The 18240-nt window shown below is 37.6% G+C and overlaps 1 protein-coding gene across 2 annotated transcripts; it reads right to left on the bottom strand.

Moving 5' to 3' along the window:
* Nucleotides 1–1270: 1270 nt before the first annotated feature.
* adora1b (adenosine A1 receptor b) lies at nt 1271–7566 on the bottom strand. Of its 2 annotated transcripts, XR_006012374.1 has the most exons (3): nt 6705–7566; nt 4375–5293; nt 1271–1515 (listed from the first exon to the last, which is right to left on the bottom strand). XR_006012374.1 is itself a non-coding variant. In XM_042002856.1 (2 exons), the coding sequence occupies exons 1-2, from the start codon at nt 7043–7045 to the stop codon at nt 4495–4497; spliced, it is 1140 nt and encodes a 379-aa protein (XP_041858790.1). In that variant the 5' UTR covers nt 7046–7566; the 3' UTR covers nt 3002–4494. The 2 variants fall into 2 exon arrangements, 1 of the variants encoding a protein (XP_041858790.1); XM_042002856.1 differs by lacking the exon at nt 1271–1515 and having other exon boundaries at nt 3002–5293.
* Between the last annotated feature and the right edge of the window lie 10674 nt (nt 7567–18240).

The raw sequence follows: 18240 nt of genomic DNA, 5'->3' as shown, positions 1-18240 counted from the left end.
AGCAACCCTCCCTTATAATTTACAACAGTGCTTCAAGGCTGTGTTTTCCAGATAAATCCAGTGGCAATCATTTTTTTTAAAAGAAGATGAAATATTAATGTTGTTCTAATTTTGTAAGCCTGGTTGCTGAATAATTGATTAAAAAGGGACAGAAATTCTTTTATTTGCTGTACTCTAAAGCTATGAAGAGTTTTCTCACATGCTGGGAGACCTTTCTGCTAATGCTTTGAGGGTCAGACCTGGATTCTAATGGACTGCAAAAAAACAAAACAATTAATGACACAGTTTTTTGGTTCCGTTTGCAGGAAAAATGTGATGGCACTTAATCTTTTTGTAGCAACCGTTTAGCTAGAACATGTTGCATAACATTACAAGTTAATTAGCAATGTTCAGTTGTTACTTAATGCAAATTTTCCATCTGCTGCAATTTTTGATCTACTGTTATTTACTTTTTTTTTTTTTCCCCAACTTCTAACATTTAAGCTCATCATTTTGGATGCAGCCTCTAATTAGCTGCAATGCCAACCTGGAACTGATGCTCCTGCCCTTTAGTTTCATTACACAGATGGTCTCACAGCAAAGGCAGAATCGGAGGCCTTGTTTTTCATGACTGATTAGTTCTCTGTGAAGTCATACAGGCGGGACAATGCCAACAATTAACTTTACGTAGAGTAGGATCATGTTCACTGACTACTGTATAACACCACTGCAGCATGAAAAGCCTGCAGTTCCTATCCTCCTTTCAGGTCCCAACTGTCTGTGTTACAGCTGTTCCCTACAACAGATGTTGCAATGGTAAATGGGTCTGACTAAGAGCTGTGTTTCCTGTTGTGCAGCAGCACTGGAGGCACACAACACTTGCTTATTCATGATGGCTGCATGATCAGAGCTCAGGTAGATCAAACCGCTCCTCCATTTTTAATGAAAAAGCTCTTTACAGGGATATAAATATCATGGCATGCATTTTCCACTCAGCTTGTGCCCAGTTGGAGCAACATGGGAGTCTTTGGGGGACTGGAAAGTCTGTGGTTGTTCAGCAAAAGCAGACCTATAATTGACATGAAACATGAGTGAAGCCAACCATCAGAGGATATATTGATCCACATATGTATAAGTCACCAAAGGGGAAGTTTAGAAGGAGGTGTGGAGGTAACCTGCTCTCATATTTTTACAGGACAAGGACGTTAATCAGCCACATGTGCACTTAAATATGTTTTCAATATTTTTCTTGCAAATGTGCAGCAATATATGAAGTCAGTCCAACATTTATAATTTCATAAAATATGAGGTAGCATTCTCAGTTTTACAGTTCAGTTTACTGCAGAATAATAAAGTGTAGAGTCCAATTTCTTCCATCAGGATGTGCGGTTAACATTCAGATTAGTCCCACAGACGGTTGGTCCCTGCAGAGAAGGTCACCTCTGCTGTCCAGCGGGAAACCCAGTCCCAGTGCTTTTTTTCCTTGTGTGCAATATTCTTATCTGAAATCTCTTCCACTTGATATTCCATATTTCTCTAAAATTCAGAGGATAAAAATAGAGTTACAGGCTGAAATTATGGTGCTGCACTGTGTAAAAAAATATCATTGAACCTGGTTATTGATTTATGAAAACTTTTTGGTCAACATTACTACACATAAATGGTGCACACAGAGTCCATGGTGCTTGGTATTTATTCTGGGCATGTGATAATGTATCTCTGAGAGAGGAAGATAAAGTGGATCTGTTGACAGCTCATGAGGAGACATTGCAGACACACCACAGAGTGAGCAGCCTTCACTTGGATTATGTGAACTGTTCAGGAACTTCACATATCCCCACATATCAAAGGAATTTACATTTTGAGGGGGGGGAAATGGATTGTCAGAGCCGTGACAACTCTCAACTGTTATCTAACAGCCACTCACTGTGTTACTGTGCCACATTAATGAGAATTCTGACAGTCCTGCTGAGCAGCAAGGTACCAACGCAATAGCGGTTTACCCCAAGCTTAGCATTTCTGATTGCTGTGGAATAATTGCAACTCAGGAAGTGATGAATCATCAAGAGAATCAAACATAAAAAAAAAAAAAACTTCAGAGTCGTTGATTTTTGGAGAGAACGTAGTAGCTTCACGGGTCATTTCTTTATCAAACTTTTGCACCTAATAATAAACTGACATTTACTGATGCTTTTTGGACACTTTTGAGCTGCAGAAATAACTAATAAAAAACAAACTGACAAACTGATATGAACACAGCAGATTGCAAACAGTTGCCTATTTGCACATTTAAGGATCTGCAGCAATATCATCCTTCAATGGTGATGTTAATTACTGTCTCTATGGAAACATAGCCAAATAGATAAAATCCACCTAAAACAAAAAGATGAGAACTTAAGATTTTTTATATTTATCTGTAAATGTATATGGTGCAACAGTTTTACTTTATACATTATACTGATTCTCTAAAATGATGAATGTATTATTTTCTATATTTTCTTCTGTAAATGATGATTTTATTAAACTGCTTTTTCAGTTATGTTCCCACCGTGTTTATGTTTAGTAGTAACCTTTTATGCAAAAGATGGGCTGCAAACACATAACAGCCCAGAGTTGTACAGATGTGGATGTCATTAATGCATAAAAAACAGACTTTGACATCTTATAGTAGGAGTTGCATCCAAGCTCTGTAAAAAATGCACTTTGCTCAAGGTTTGGTAATAATTGTGCTTTTGTTAAGTTTATGTTAAGCAATGGCTTTGCATTATAAAAGATCACAGCTTTATATCTTAAACAAAGTGTTTTTGTTAATCTAACATACTAATAAAATGTTTAATAATGCTGCAGGTAGTAATATTTCATAATCAGATATTTAGTATGTAGTATCAGTAGTTTGTGGCTTGGCACGTGCTTTATTTTACATAATTTCCTTTCTAAATGGAAAGAAAATTTGGTCTACATGAGCTTTCTTTCAAAATCACATTTGCTGTTGGAAATCATTTGATGACTACCATGTCTGGGACACAGGCTTGGACTGTGCTATCAGCAGTAACATTTGTACCACAAATCTGTCATAAAATGATTAAAATGATAATTGGATTTCACTATTCTAAAATAATCAAAATGGCAAACAAAGCTTAAAATAATGATAGCTAAAGACATTATTATACAAGTAGTTTATTTTTCCCTTTAATCTCTATATCTTTTATCCATACCTCCACATATTCAATACAACTCAAACAGACAAGAGGGGCGGACTGCTGCAAGGTTTCTTTCAGCCTTTCGAGCATCAAAGTGTTCATCCTCTCTCCCTGCCTCTGAGATGTTTAAGACAGTTGTAGAAAAATGTTAACCTTATGAGAGAGATTGTCTTAAATTTTGAACATTAGTGAAACATTTTGGCCTGAACACAGGGTCTGTACAAAGGGCAAAACAAAATAACATTACATTCTCTTACATTTTGTTTACGTGAGTGGCATTTAAAGTAGTTATTAATCTACAGATAACCCAGTTTGGCAATATGTAAAATGTTGAGATTACAGGGTAGTAAATAGTCACAATCTTCAGCTTTTCATTTCTAGGTCAGAGTTCATTCAGTTCCAATCAAAAATATTGAATAAGGCCATGGAAGCTGCAGTCTGTGGTGGTAAATTTAGATGATGTTATCATCACTCTGTGTTGGAAGGAAGGGGGGAGAAGCCTGTTAAAACCACCAGCTGGTGTGGCGTCTGGACAAGGATGAGCTTTAAGTGCATCTTGTGTTTTTCTCCTATGAGTTGCTGCTACAGGTCTCTTGCATGTAGCCTCTAAAATGTTAAATCCTCCCATTGCTTCCATCTGCTTTTTTAGTATCTCTGTCCATCTCTCCTGCAACGGAAAACTGCTGTTGGATTAAGGAGGGCTGGAAGTTCAGTGAAGAGGAGTCAAAAAGTTAAAAAAAATCTTCACTGCACCATGTTGCTGCAAAAATCTCTCCTGTAGTGCTGCTTTCCTCTACACATTGTTGTGCAATTAAGACCCCGATGAAAAAATGAGGATTCACAGCTGTGCTGCTACAGAATCACATTTACATGATTACATTCATATTATTTTGCCACTGTCAGTTTAAACATACATAGTATTACAGTAGTAAGATTACCCTGCTCTATTGAATTTATACTCAAGCCAGTTGTAACTTTTATATCTGATACTGACCAATCACAATAACACACCAACTGTTTCACCATTATGTATAAAACAGTTAAGTTTAATGTTTCCAGTCTGTGTCTAACATAAACACAGTCAAATGGTTTCCATTATTGCCAGTTTATCTGTATCCTCCCTACTTTTTTCATTTTGCACTCTGATAAAACTTTGAATGAACACATTCCACCTGAGGAAAGATAAATTAATTACCGGTGTTCCAGGTCGCCTCAGTCAGCAAGACATTGCTGCCCTGTGTAGCAATTCATGCTTCTCATGAGGCTGATTGTGCACTGAGCGTTACTTCTCAAGCCATCAGAGCGTTTCCTTCACTTAGACTGTGTTCTGCTCCAGTAATGGCGGATGTTCATTAGTTTGTTGAGGTGTTTGAGTCTTCTGGTCCTCCTGTGGCTCAGATGGAGGCTGCTGTTGTGGTGAATTCAATTTAAGGTTCTCCATCTGAGTGGCCTCGAGAGGCGTTGTCTGCAGTGGCATCAGATTGGGCATCTCCTTCCTGTCACTGTGCTGGAAATCCAAAGCCGGTGTGTCTTTACAACAGAAGTATTGCTGCCAGATTTTCTGAAAGGCTGAGCGGAACTTCTTAATGCGGAAAGCGTAGACGATTGGGTTGACAGCAGAGTTGCCGTGTGTGAGCAGGATGGCAATATAGAGGAGGACGATGGGCTTATTGCACTCGGGACAGAAGAGCGTGATACAGTTGATGATGTGGAGGGGGAGCCAACTGATGGCAAAGAGAAAAAGGACCAGAGCCAGAGACTTGGCAAGATTTAATTCTTTGTCATAGTACTTGTTGGGATCTGAGTGAGTGGTATTGAGTTTCTTATTGTTCAGCTGCTTGTGGATCATGTAGAAGATTTCTGCATAAATGACCAGCATTAGCAGCAGTGGCGGCAGAACCCAGCCAAAAAAGTTAAAGTAGACCATGTAGTCCATGCTGATAACGTTTTCAAACTGGCAGATGATGATAAGGTCTGCACTGATGGAGCCATTCTGCTGGAGGCGCTTGAGGTTGTTCCAGCCTAACATGGGTGTGAGCCCCACAATGAAAGACACTGTCCAGCATATCACCACGGCCAGGCCGGCTCGTCGAGGGGTCACCACTCGCTTGTACCTGCAGGAACAAATATCATGTCAGCATTTTTCCTCAAGGCACTGTTTGGGCATATATGTTTTTGTTTTACTTTATTTTTCATGGTGTCCTTAGGCTGACAAAAGGTATGCAAATCACAAGAAAGGTTTAACCAAAAGCCCCTGAATCCTTTCTAAACTGCCCCCTGCAGTACATTTTTCAAATAAGTGTCTGAAAGCTTTAGCAAAGTAAACTCTGCACTTTGCATCTTTTGTTAAGACAAAAACTGAGTTGTTAAAATTGGTGCAGTGTTAATCCCTAGTTTAGGAAGCAGAATAGTAAAAACAAGCTGTGTTTTTTTGGCACATTACAGGCTTCACAGGTAGAGGTTAGAGAGCTTGTTGTCTTTTACATCACTCAATGTAGCAGATACAGGCAGATAAATGATGCAGGAGCCCTCAAATCTTATTAATGCTACCTTGTCTTTAGACCAAGAAGTTGAACTCAAGCTGATACTTGCCTAGAGGCAGAAATGAAAATGGTAATCTGATCCAGCTCATGTTAGAAAGCATGCTGGGCAGCAATTGGATCTTATTCAGATTACCGTTGGTTGATATTTTCTGTGTCTGATGTTGTTTTTGCAGAGAAAATGTTGGATGTATGATAACATGACCTTTGCTGAAAGGTAGCCTGAAGCCACATTTGACCTGCAATTTAGCCCTAACATCGCAGGTGTCATGTTGGATTAGCATTGATTAGGGGACAGATATGTTAAGCTAGGTTTGTGGAGAGTAACTAGAACATAGAGTCTGCCAGAAGAGATGGGATTCTAATCTCACAATAACGCGTGAAATGGAAAAACGATAAACATCAGTGCTTTAGACCAAAAAATTATGTAACGCTGATACAGCTTCTGGAGAAAAACATTATTATGAAGTATCTCCCTCATCATAAGTGATGATTCCAAGCAAATTTCTGCTTTAGGCAAGTATTTACAGACATTCAGATGTCTTTACTGAGGATAAACCAAGAACCACAATGTAAGATAAAGCTATGATCTGTTTAACAAATTCCAATCTCTTACTAGCAGTAGTTTATCTAATCAGCAGCTCACCACCCACAATCTTCGGCTGGCTTTTGTTTCAACATGAAAAACAGCGCACATAAATACAAAGGGTAAGACTAAACATCAACTAGCACCAAACTTGGCCCCTTTGTGCCACTTGACACAAAACACAGGGAGCAGAAATTAAAGCTGCTGTTGGATCAGCACGCTTTCGTCACGTGCTTCAGATCCACATGCATGTTCAGAAACAGACAGTATGGAAGTATCTTATTGAGTGAAACAAGACCTATGCAGAAATCAATAGTCAGGAAGACAGCTGCAGTTGCTGCGCTGATTTCTCTGTGTATGAGAGAACAAATGTTTTACATGTGGGAGAAACCTCATTACCTGGTCGGGATCTTGACCCTAAGATAGCGGTCAATCGCGATAGCCAGCAGGGCCAGGATTGAACTTTGAGTCAGCACCAGCACAGTGCACGCGACGAGCAGGCAGCTGTAAAAGTGAGTTTTAAGTCCGATGCTGATGGTGATAGCCAAAGGGATGACGAGCGCTCCCACTGCAATATCCGCCAGAGCCAAAGAGACTATGAAACAAAACGTGGTATCTCGCAAGGATTTATTAATTTTCACCGCCCAAACCACCATCACGTTCCCGATCACAGAGGCGAGAGCAATCACCACCTCCATCCCTATGTAGAGTGACTCCGCCGATAAAAGTGTTCCAGTCATCCTTGCTGATAATTAACCGATCTCCTTGAAAAGTGGTTATTTCAGTTTAGCAGCTGTGAGAAGCCAACAGAGGTTCCAATTTATTATTATTATTATTATTCTTTTGGCTCTACAGTGTTTTCCAAATGAGCTGTGCTTTTATCAGCTTCATAGCGTCCTCATTCTCCTTGTCACCTGCTATAAATCGGAGGAAAAAATATCCGGTTACTATGAAGAAAAGAGGCGCGTTAACCAGCAGCTGAAACAGAAGAGTTTTCGTTTGGAGTAATCGTTGTGGTCCTGCTCTGTTCCCCTTTCCTCCTTCACTGGGCTGGATACACCTGCTTCTTGTGAGCGCAGCATCCTTTCCACGCGCTGCGATTTCTTCAGGAGGGCGCTTCGTGGTCGTCAGCTTCGATTTGTACTTCTACATAGCAGGCTTTAACACTGCAAATACGTTCCGTCAGAAGAAACGTGCACAGTTGCAGCTTATGCGAAGACAGACACTCACTCTCTCTTTCACACTCTCTCTCTCTCTCTCTCTCGAGAAGGCTGTGGTTGTCTTTGTTTTTCTAAACAGGCTATTCTTGTCTTGGTTTCCGTGGTAAAAGCACCCACACTCAACCTGCTGGTTTCAGTGGGTTTCCATTGGTGGGTGCACGCAAAAAATAGAAATTAAATATAAATATGCCACATTTGCTTTCTGCGGGATTGTCACAAAGAAGCTGAGCGCAGGTAATGTGAACTCAAGTTTATGCCCTCTATATATTGCTTTGCAAGCATTTCTTACACGCCCATACCGTTAACGGACCTTGATCAGTCGTCCATTGTTCTGGTTGGCTTGTGATGAATAGGCAATAGACAAAATAAAATAAAATAAAATAAAATAAAATAAAATAAAATAAAATAAAATAAAACGTTGTTAACAAATAAATAGGCCTACTGAAAATAATATCACTTTAATTTTGTGGCTTTTTATGGCACGAGAACTATGATAATTTTCGCATTTGATTTTGATCATGTCAGAAAAGCTAATCATCTTATTGTTTTCAGAGAAACACACCTTGGACATAGAAAGGTGTAACACAGCAAACTTAGATGAGTACCCTAAACAACAGACAAGATGTGCTACCTCTCTAGGTTCAAAGGTCAACAACTGGTAGCAGCATGAACACAGATAGTGGATCCAGGAAGGTAAAGACGATTGTAGGTGAATATGTAGGTGTTAGAGAGGGTTCATTGTGCTCACTCACACGGAATATGGAAAAGGAGCAAAACTCCCAGGTTTCAGCTTGCAATACACAGGATTCATAGTGAAATGTAAACAAAAGGAAAACCAGGCTTATAATGTTGCCAGCATTAATATTGAGAGAGAGAGCGATGACAGTGGGGCCAGCAGCCAGCCAGCTGAAGACACTTTCAATATGTGAGCAGAAAGTCGTCAGCATGAGTTACAAAGGTCAGCCAATGTAGGAATAGAAAAGGAAGCAGCCATATGGTGTTGTTTCTGTGACACGTGGCTTCCAAACCACCTAAAAATAGTCAGAATTAAGCTAAGCCACAAGCAAAACAAAATCAACTTTAATTCTAAGGTAAAATCCAAATCCCAAAATTTGAGCCCTCATACAAGTTGTAATGCAGTTTAAATAAAATAGTATGGCAGATACTATGGCAGACTGACAATCACCTTTCATGGTGAACAACAACCAATTCATATACTAAATTATCTATAAGTTAAATTTCCAAAATGTTATGTGCTAGGCTTCCCTTAAATAAGAAAAAGAGGGATTGGTAGTTATTGTTTCCTATCAGTTTCATCGCTCTATTAATCAGCTGCTCACTCTTACATTTACATTGCAGGATGTGTGAACTATAGGCTGCCATCCCATATTTAATGAACTAATGAATCTTAAAGAACTAACCAGCTCAGTGATGCTGTCTCTAATTACAAGTAACCAGGCTCTCACTTCTTTTAGGTCAAATGTCCTAGTTTTGCAGGTGTTATGAATGAGATTATCCCTTTCACACTAAATATTCTGTCTCTCACAATGAGAGACAGAAGGGCGGTTACTAACCCATACAAAATTTAAAAGTTATTGTCAGAGAAATTAAGGATGAATTATTAGACTGGCTGCTTTTGTATTCAGTGAGTTTCAGAGGTTTACTGGGTGTGAAGTATTTTTAATTCAGGAGGTCCAAGTCCAAATTAGGTCACAAGTCATTAGTTTTAAATTCCAGTTACATATATTTTTTCTTTTGAGTCTTAATCCATGAAGTTATATGAGTTGAGTCAACTTCTCTGCCATGTCACACTTACAGTATGCCACAGTATAACAGCTACCAGACCTCATAACACCCAATATGTTCATGTACACTGTCAGCCCAGCCTGAAGACATTAGTGCAGCTGAGAATAAAGATGTTTCTTGTGTTTTCACATGTTCAGCAATAAATTCTCACAGAGCCTTTGAGGTATTTTTTATTGGTATGTATGTGTGTCAAGAATGGCGGTGGAGGCGAGGACCCAAGTGCAGACAGTAAGGCAGGAGGCAGAATGATGCTGTTGACCAAGGTTTATTCCAAACTCGAATCAGGAACTGAGACACGACATGGGTAAACACAATAAGGATCTGACAATGACAACTGAAATCCAAGGGGCATATATACACAGAAGGAGTAATGAGGAACAGGTGAAGTCAATGAAAAATCAGACCAGATGATCTAATAAGCCAGGAACAGAAAACAGAGCACATGTGGGAAAACTACAAACTGAACTAAACATAACAAAACCCAAAAACCCAAACCATGACCTTAAAACAGAAACTAAACATGACAAAAGCCAGAACTATAAACCAAAATCATAACTAAAAAACGACATACATGATCACGACGCAAACACAGCCCATGATCATGACATATGTATATATATGTGTGTGTGTATACATATATATATATATATATATATATATATATATATATATATATATATATATATATATATATATGTGTGTGTATGTGTGTAAATATGTGCAACAGAGAGTTCAGTTACACAAGATGCCATGGAAAAGGAAATACTTGAGTTAACGTTTGTCAGTTTTTTTGTCATTTGGGGATGTGTGACCAGTGAGGTGCAGTGTGCCTTGGATGTGGGAGACATATTCAACAGTTCAATGCTCTTGTCTGGCTGAATCCAGAATAAAAAATACACAAGTGTTACAAAAGGGAAAAAAGGGATTTTATTGAATAGGAGTATGCAAAACTTCGGGTAACCCTTGACAATAATACTTGTGTACGAAATCTGTATTTATCTTCATTAAATTTCTGTTTCATACTTTGAGTTTGCAAAATAAAATCAAATTGACTAATGAATGAATGAATGAATAAATAAATAAATAAATAAATAAATACAGACAGAAAAGATTATTTTCTGTGAGCACCCTGCATGGTCGGTTCTTTGTAACACCTCCTTTGGCAAGAATAACAGCTTTTATAATAGTTCTGTCAAATTTGCAGGCATGCATGCCCCATTTTTCTTAAAGTGTACAGATTTTCAGTTTTTGATGACAATTTGGTGAAATCCACAGAAAAGCCTTCAGCACATTCCTCCTGTGTTATTCAGTTGGGGATTTTGAGCTGTGTTTTGATAATAATTCTGGTTTGGAAGTGATTCTCATCTCTTTCACAGCATGTTGTCTCCCAAATTTTAAGTTCCATTTAAAATTTTCTCTGTCACCAATCATAATCTCATTAGGCTCTTAGAATGTGTAAGATATAGTAATTCATGCAATGTAACCTGACAACCTTTGAGCAAAAATTAGGCAAGGAATACATTTTCAGAAGGAGTGTTTACCTTAACCTCTTGCAAGATGGGATAGAAGAAATACAAAGATGAGCAGAAGAAAGAGAGACGAAGGGTTGGTCTACTAATGGCCTGGCCAGCAACAGCAGATCAAAAACATGCAGCTTGAAACCTGCAGAAATGCAGAAAGAAAGCAAAAACTATGTAAGAGACACTTAAAGTTGATACCATGGGGACATGCAGAGAAAAACAAAAGAGATTAAATGGAGGCTGTCCATGGAGGCCATCTGGTAACCTGAGCTATTGCATCATGTCTATCTGCCATCTGACCCTAATGAAGGAGTTAAAAAGTGCAACCTTGAAATAACAAATGCATGAAATACTGTTTCTGCCTCTTTCTGTTGCCAGTTTTGACATCCCAGGTGAAATAAAGTCCCAGAGGACTATTTTTATGTGCCAGTGAAAGCACAACTCAAAAATAACTCTAACATTCTTCACATTATAAAGGAGGTAAATTTAATGCCCTTCAGTTACATGATGTGGTTTTTAAAGTGTTAGGAGCAAAGGTGTAGCTTATATTTTATTTGAATTTAGATGCAGAAAATGTCGAGATCTGATTTATAATAATAAAAAAATGTTTTCCCTTCTAAATGTGAAATTGACTTTGATTAACAAACTGCAACACAAACCCATAACATGATGGACCCATCCCACGCTTCATTCATTCAATTCTGTTTAATGAAAGATTTTTTCAGAACACATCCTTTGTTTGTTTTAGAAAAAATATTTTATGTCCAAAGCACATTGTTAACATGCAAACTTTGTTGTGAGGAAGCACAACCCATGAAAGTCATATTTCAGTTAGACAACTCACGAGTTGATGTTTGTAAAAGCTTTATTAAAAAATAAGATTGAAATTTGGCAACTAAGCTCTGATCCTATCACTCCTTGAGTAAGCAGTTTTACCTGAAAGTATTCTTTGTCCTCCAGACTTGATCTTGACCTTGTATTAACATACAGGTCTTAATTATGCAATGAACGGGGTAAATGTGGAAATCTCATGTATTGCCCTCTCCTTTGTGGGCATCAGTTAGTTTAATATTTGGGAAGTTTGGTTGGTATGTTAAGTAGCTGTTGGCTCATGACTGTTTCAAGTTGTTATGCCATTTAGAAAGCTTGAAAAATGGGCATAATTTTTGCTCTAGATAAACAAACCAACAAATCGTACTCTTATATTACTTAAAATGATGAGAAAAAAATCTCTTCTTTATGTCTCCTGAAGATTGGTTTATTTCTTATCCACCTAACTATTAATAGAAATATATTTTATATACTGAAGTAAAATTTTACTGCCACAATAAAAAAAAAAAAAATGTTCAGTCTTAAAAAGCCTCTATGATAAACTGCAGAAGCCTTCATAGTGGACCACTGAACCAGACAACAAGAGCACTATTAACAGATTTTAGGTCTTGTCATTTTATAAAAAAATAACAAAAAAAAACAAAACAATAAATAAATAAAACAAAAACATGAATATTACAGTGTTACTATCATGTATCTTCGAACAATAAGACAGTAACCTGTACAGCCTTAAACTTTGTTATTGTGAACAGAAGTACACTGTGATTTTTCAAGGAGGTAACTGAGAGATTTGAGCTTCATGGGAAAATAAAGTACCTCAGTATACTAATCATTTAGCAAATAAAGTATACTAAATTCTTTATTCACAAATGAACAGTCAATACTACAGTCTTTTCCTCTATAAGTATTCCAGTGTAGGTTGAAGTTGGTGCTATTATTCAAAGTCATGGTTAACAGCTAAGTTGAACATCAATAGAGGCTGACTTCTCTTTCTCAGGAATAATATATTTGATAGCGTTAAACATGATTTTTAAAGATGGAAAAGCTGCATAATTTAAATGCACAGCCAGTGCATTTACTGTTATTAAACAGTTTATCCATGTGACCCAGATTTACATTTCACCAAAATAAAGTTAAGCTGGTTGGAGTCACCGTTGAGCCTCATGTGGTTCAGCCAGATTATGCTCACAGTAAGTCATGAATGGACGTGCTTCTCAATCATTTGATTTTCTGTTTACATTCAGAAAACTACTATGTGAACTTGTGATTTTGGATATCCAGGCGTTAGGTGGCACACCAAGGTCACCCACCCAATTCTGATTCATAATCTATTGGAGAAAGTCACCACCACTCCCAGTCAGAGCTTGAACTGACAGAGTGAAAGTAAAGCATGTCAGCAGTTAACTGGCAGCCCGCTGGAGTAACCCACATGGCCTGCCAAATGTCTGGTCTTACTGACAGCCCTGTGTCCAGAAATTTAGAAATTCTAAGTGTAACTGGTTGTCTGGTTATTTTTGGGCTACACCGACCAACATGTCAAATCATTTGACTTGTGGGTATTATCAAGCATGAACATGCTGTTACCTAAATTATCTTCATGCTGTTTCAAAACTGTCTCCATCCTGCAAGACTACGCTCATTAAAAACTACAAGTTCTATTTTTAGGCAGCTGATGCATTTTTTCCATAACAATGGCTGCAGCCTCACAATGGTAAGGTTTGTCACATTTTGTTTTGTCACATTTCTTTGCAGACAAATATTATTATTTATGTTCTTGTTCACCTTGCATTGGTGGTTTGAAGTGCACACTTAGCAGCAATGGAAGGTTTTGTACTTTGTTTAACATGTCCCTCTTGTGTTGAGTTCCCGTGATGGGGCAAGCTTCCTTCCCTGGTTGAGGAAAGGCGTGGGGAAGGGCTGAGGAGCCTCGGCTTGTCAGGCTTTACCATGTGCAGCTGGATCATGGTCAAAGTTTTTAGTTAGTTTTGAGTCTTAGTCTTGGTATTGTTAGCCATTTCCCCTTAAAAAACTGACCTTTTTTATTGGGCAGCTAGTTTATTCATTTATTTGGATTCTTGTATTCATTTTGTATTCATTAAAAAAAGCCAGTTTTGAAATGACTTTCTGTGTCCTTGTTGCTTTACTGTTTAGTCCCTGACACAGACCATAGCTCTAATATAGTCAGTCAAAAAACACCTAAAACACCGAAAAGCCATTCAATTATTATTGCTATAATTAACTGAAGCAGCCAAATTACCTGTAATAGTAACAAGGACATGACCTCGGATCCCTCAGCAGTCACAGCGGCCTGGTTACAGGACAGGACTAATCATAGAATTAGAGGGATAAACCTTAGCCTGTATTTTACAGTGCAACCTTGTGTGAATCAGCTACCAATGAAATCCTGTTGATACCTACAAACAATCTTTTTTTTCCCAGACTTTGTTCCTATTAATCTAACAGTGAATGACATTTTACAATCACTGTGTGTTTTAATGTCTTGAAGAAATATTTAAGATTTGCACTAAAAACTGTAGACTATAACTTATTACAAAACAAAAATTTGATATTCATAGCACTGGTTTCTTATGAAGATGTATGCCCAGTGGTAACCTTTCAGTTTATGAAAATGTTGTCTCTTAGGGTGGTTAAAAAACAAACAAATGAACTAACACTTTGCACTGTTTTCAATCATGTGAAAACAGCAGTGTTATTAAAAAAAACAAAACAAAACAAAACAACAAAAAAAAACAAAAAAACAAAAAAACAAACACTGATTGCAAATGTTTTACATTTAAAGTGGGAACAAACAACAGTCGACTGGCTGAAGACAGCTTCTGTCTGAGTTCAGGTATCATGAATCAGGTTTTCTTTTGATCAGCACACCACACCAAAACAAAAGAGACACATTATTTGCTTTTTGATCAAACACACCCCCAAAATACCAGGACACACAGCTTCATAAGAGAATGAACTTAGCTTCTTAATATTCTATCTGACAGTTTCCATTTGGGTATGCAGAAAAAGCTGCAGCTCTGAAATATGTCAGGTGTTATATCTGGTGTTAGCTTCCAAGCTTTCAGACCTAATAATCAAATTCGTTCTGAGATAATGTTTAGCGTTAGGCACCATAAAGTTAGAATAAGTCGATTAATAAAGAGAAAACACCAACAGTAAAACACAAAAGGGACAGTATATAATTCATTCCTTTAGTGCCACTTGTTTATTTGAAGTTTGTCACAGATAATGAACACAGGGTGGAGTGTAAGGGGATTAATAAGGACACATCTTATTCCCTGGCTACAGTAGACCCGAAAGCTTTAAACATCAATATAGACCACAAAGATAGCCTACAAATGCTCCAGTAAAAGGTATTCCACTGAAAATGTGTCCAACTGGGAGTGTTTAGTATCACATACTGACTTCATATCAAGACTTCCTGAATGCAGCTTTAAAATAATTCTTCAGTTTTCCAAAATAACCTATTTCAACAATGGAAAGGCAGAGCTTTTGGGAGCTTGTTATGTGCAGAACCAGCCAATCTATTCATGGATGTAAAAGGGTACAATTTGCAAGCAGGTCAAAGATATGATTCTTTCATGGAAGACCTTTAAACCTAGGCTACTTTAAAAGGCACCAAACAAGCACCATTATTTGTCTGTGGGTAAATAACAAACTGAAACTGTGAGTATAGCATCATTTTGGACAACTTGATTTTTGTGAGTCTTACTCTAGTAAAACACAAAGATGGACATTTCTACAGTACTATTATATCAAACTAATGAGCAGAGACATATCATTTTATCCCCTGACAGCCTCTGGTGCAGACCATCTCATTGTGCTTTCTGAAGATCTGTGATCAAGAGCAAATGTTGGAAGTCAAGGTTAAACAAAATGCAAATAAGGTTTCTAAACAGAGGCTACAAGACTAATATTAATGAAGCCTATGCTGAAATGAAAGACACTGATATGATAGGATATCTTACACAGCAACAAAACATATACTTAAAAAAGCAAAATAATCAACAATAATATAGAACATCAAAGTAAGATGTGTCTCAATTCTTACAAACTATTAATTTTAGAGTGGTACATACTCTTAGAGATAGAAATAGCATTTAGCTCTATGACTGACAAAACAGTTTTTAACTGAAGTATATTCATCTTATTGTAATTTACTTTTTTAAAATTGATTTTCAAGAACAGAAAAAAAGAAACTGCAAATGAGTCCAACAGTATTAAACACATACACCCTCATCTATATACATACATACACATGAACATTTACATGTATACAGAAGTAGACTAATGGATAGAAAAAAATACCTGTATGTCAGGCTTTAGCCACATAGGGGCCTAATTTTTCACATATATATCCCCTCTATCAGTCTATAAAACAGCTTTTCATGGGAGGCGATCTTAGTCATATCATTATACCACTTTCTAGACGATATATCTCCTTTAGTTTTCCAATGTAGTAACACTGTCCTGCATCCAGTAATAAGTGCTGTTCTGCACCATGAGATCTGGTTTACCTTTAGCCCACTTCTCTTTGGAAGCACACCTTCAGTATAATCATTTTGATATTGTGCAACAAACCAACAGCTTAAGGATGTACACTCAAGCATAACTTGCACCACATGTAATACGCCACCGACAATGCCCATGTCAATATCATTATGTGATGAGACTACACAGAGATCAGAGAGAGCAGCGAAGCACAAATATGTCATTTGCACAGGATATAAAGATTTCCCTCTGGCCAACTATTATGTGCATCAGCAGGGACCTGAGGAAGACTCACTCAAAGCAGCAGATATAGAGGCCATAAAAATAGAAAGAAGGGAGACATACAAAAGAAAGTGCTACAAAGAGATGCCTTTTGACTCCACACCAACCCCCCATTAATCCCCTAACATGCTCTCATCGTTTTATTCCACAATACGGGTCAGAAAACCATGAGAACCTACATGGAATCATCATTCAAAGTCTGTTTTCTCATAATGAAATGACTTATTTTAGGATATTGATGCTTTGTTATAATCTACTAACTGAACACATTCACTAACACTAAGTGTTAATGTTACACCTTGGATGACACTGTCATGTTGGCGCTTTGACAGAACAACATCTTTGTGTTGGCAACTTTATTCTCCTTGCGGTGCATGTATATAATTTTAATTTTAGTTTTCAGAATGCAGCTAGGACATAGGCATAACCGTAGGTACATGTTAGACAAGCGCAATAGACACAACGCACGAATGCACATTCTCACTGCGCACAGGCAGGTAATGTACCATGTCTCTTATAACTGTCCCATATTCCTAGTGAGTGTACAACAATAAATCAGAGCCCACACCACTTCAAAGGCATGACAGTGAATTATTCTGCTTGTATTACAACAGCATGTCTGTTGTGAAAGAATCTGGGAGTGAGATGACCTACCTGCAGCCTAGACTTGTCACCTACAGCAAAATATGAAGACTGGCCTCCCCCAAAACTTATAAAATGTTGTAATAAGTACATGGTGGTGTCCCTCCATTCAAACACTTTTAAAAATGTGGTGATTAGATATTTTCTAAACTAGCTACAAAGGTTAACAATGAAATTAAATACTCAGTTCAGTTTGACATTGTCTTTGTTCTGTTTTTAATCAGGTTTTTTAATTCTGGCTGAAGTTTGACTGTCGTCCCTCACTCAATTGCTTTGAATAATAACACCGATCAAATGACTAAATCTAAATGCTCAGAGCCAGACAGGCTCTTTTGCTATAAAGTGGTCTTTAAGCTAAACTAAGTTAAGCTCAGATACTCATAAAAAAGTAAATTAAAATGTAAGTAAGTAAGTAGCATTTTATTTATATGACACCTAAGAAGATAAAAATCACAAAGTTCTTCACAATAAAATACAAGAAAAAAAGAAAAACACAACAACAAAAGATAAAAGCAAGTTTAAAAACATGGGTTTTAGCTGCTTCTTAAAAAGAGATCCACAGAGCTCAGGCTCAGAGGAAGAAAGTTGCGAAGAGGGGGAGCATCTGTTGCAAAGTATTTGCCACCTGTAGTTTTTACTTGTGTTTGCTGCACGACCAGTAGACCCTGATCACATGACCTCAGGGACCTGCTGGGGACATATGATTCAGAAGGTCCCTCATACAAACTTGTAGGTGACCATGTAATGCTCTGTGTTCAAATAGCGATTTTAAATGAACTCTGAAAGGGAATGGGGAGCCAGTACAGTGGAATTAACAACGAGATGATGTGAGAATATTTTATATCTTTTGTCAGGACTCCTGCAGCAGCGTTCTGTACAACTTGTAGATAATCCAGGGAGTCTTTACTTAGAAAAGCAAACAATGAATTGCAGCGATCTAGACATGATGAAATAAAAGCATACAGGATAATTTCCAACTCAGTGCAAGACAATGTGACTCAGCTTAAAAATATTTTTTAAATGATAAAAATAGGAGTGAACCAGAGATTTAAGATGAGCATCCAAGGCACGTGGGCTGAGACTATCTACTATCTTTGGCAGAAATGTGTCCGGGGCACAGAGAAG

This window comes from Melanotaenia boesemani, chromosome 13, assembly GCF_017639745.1.
Source record: "Melanotaenia boesemani isolate fMelBoe1 chromosome 13, fMelBoe1.pri, whole genome shotgun sequence".
NCBI classification, from domain to species: domain Eukaryota; kingdom Metazoa; phylum Chordata; class Actinopteri; order Atheriniformes; family Melanotaeniidae; genus Melanotaenia; species Melanotaenia boesemani.
Note: the sequence above shows the minus strand (reverse complement) of the source record. Positions and strands in the feature narration are given on the sequence as shown.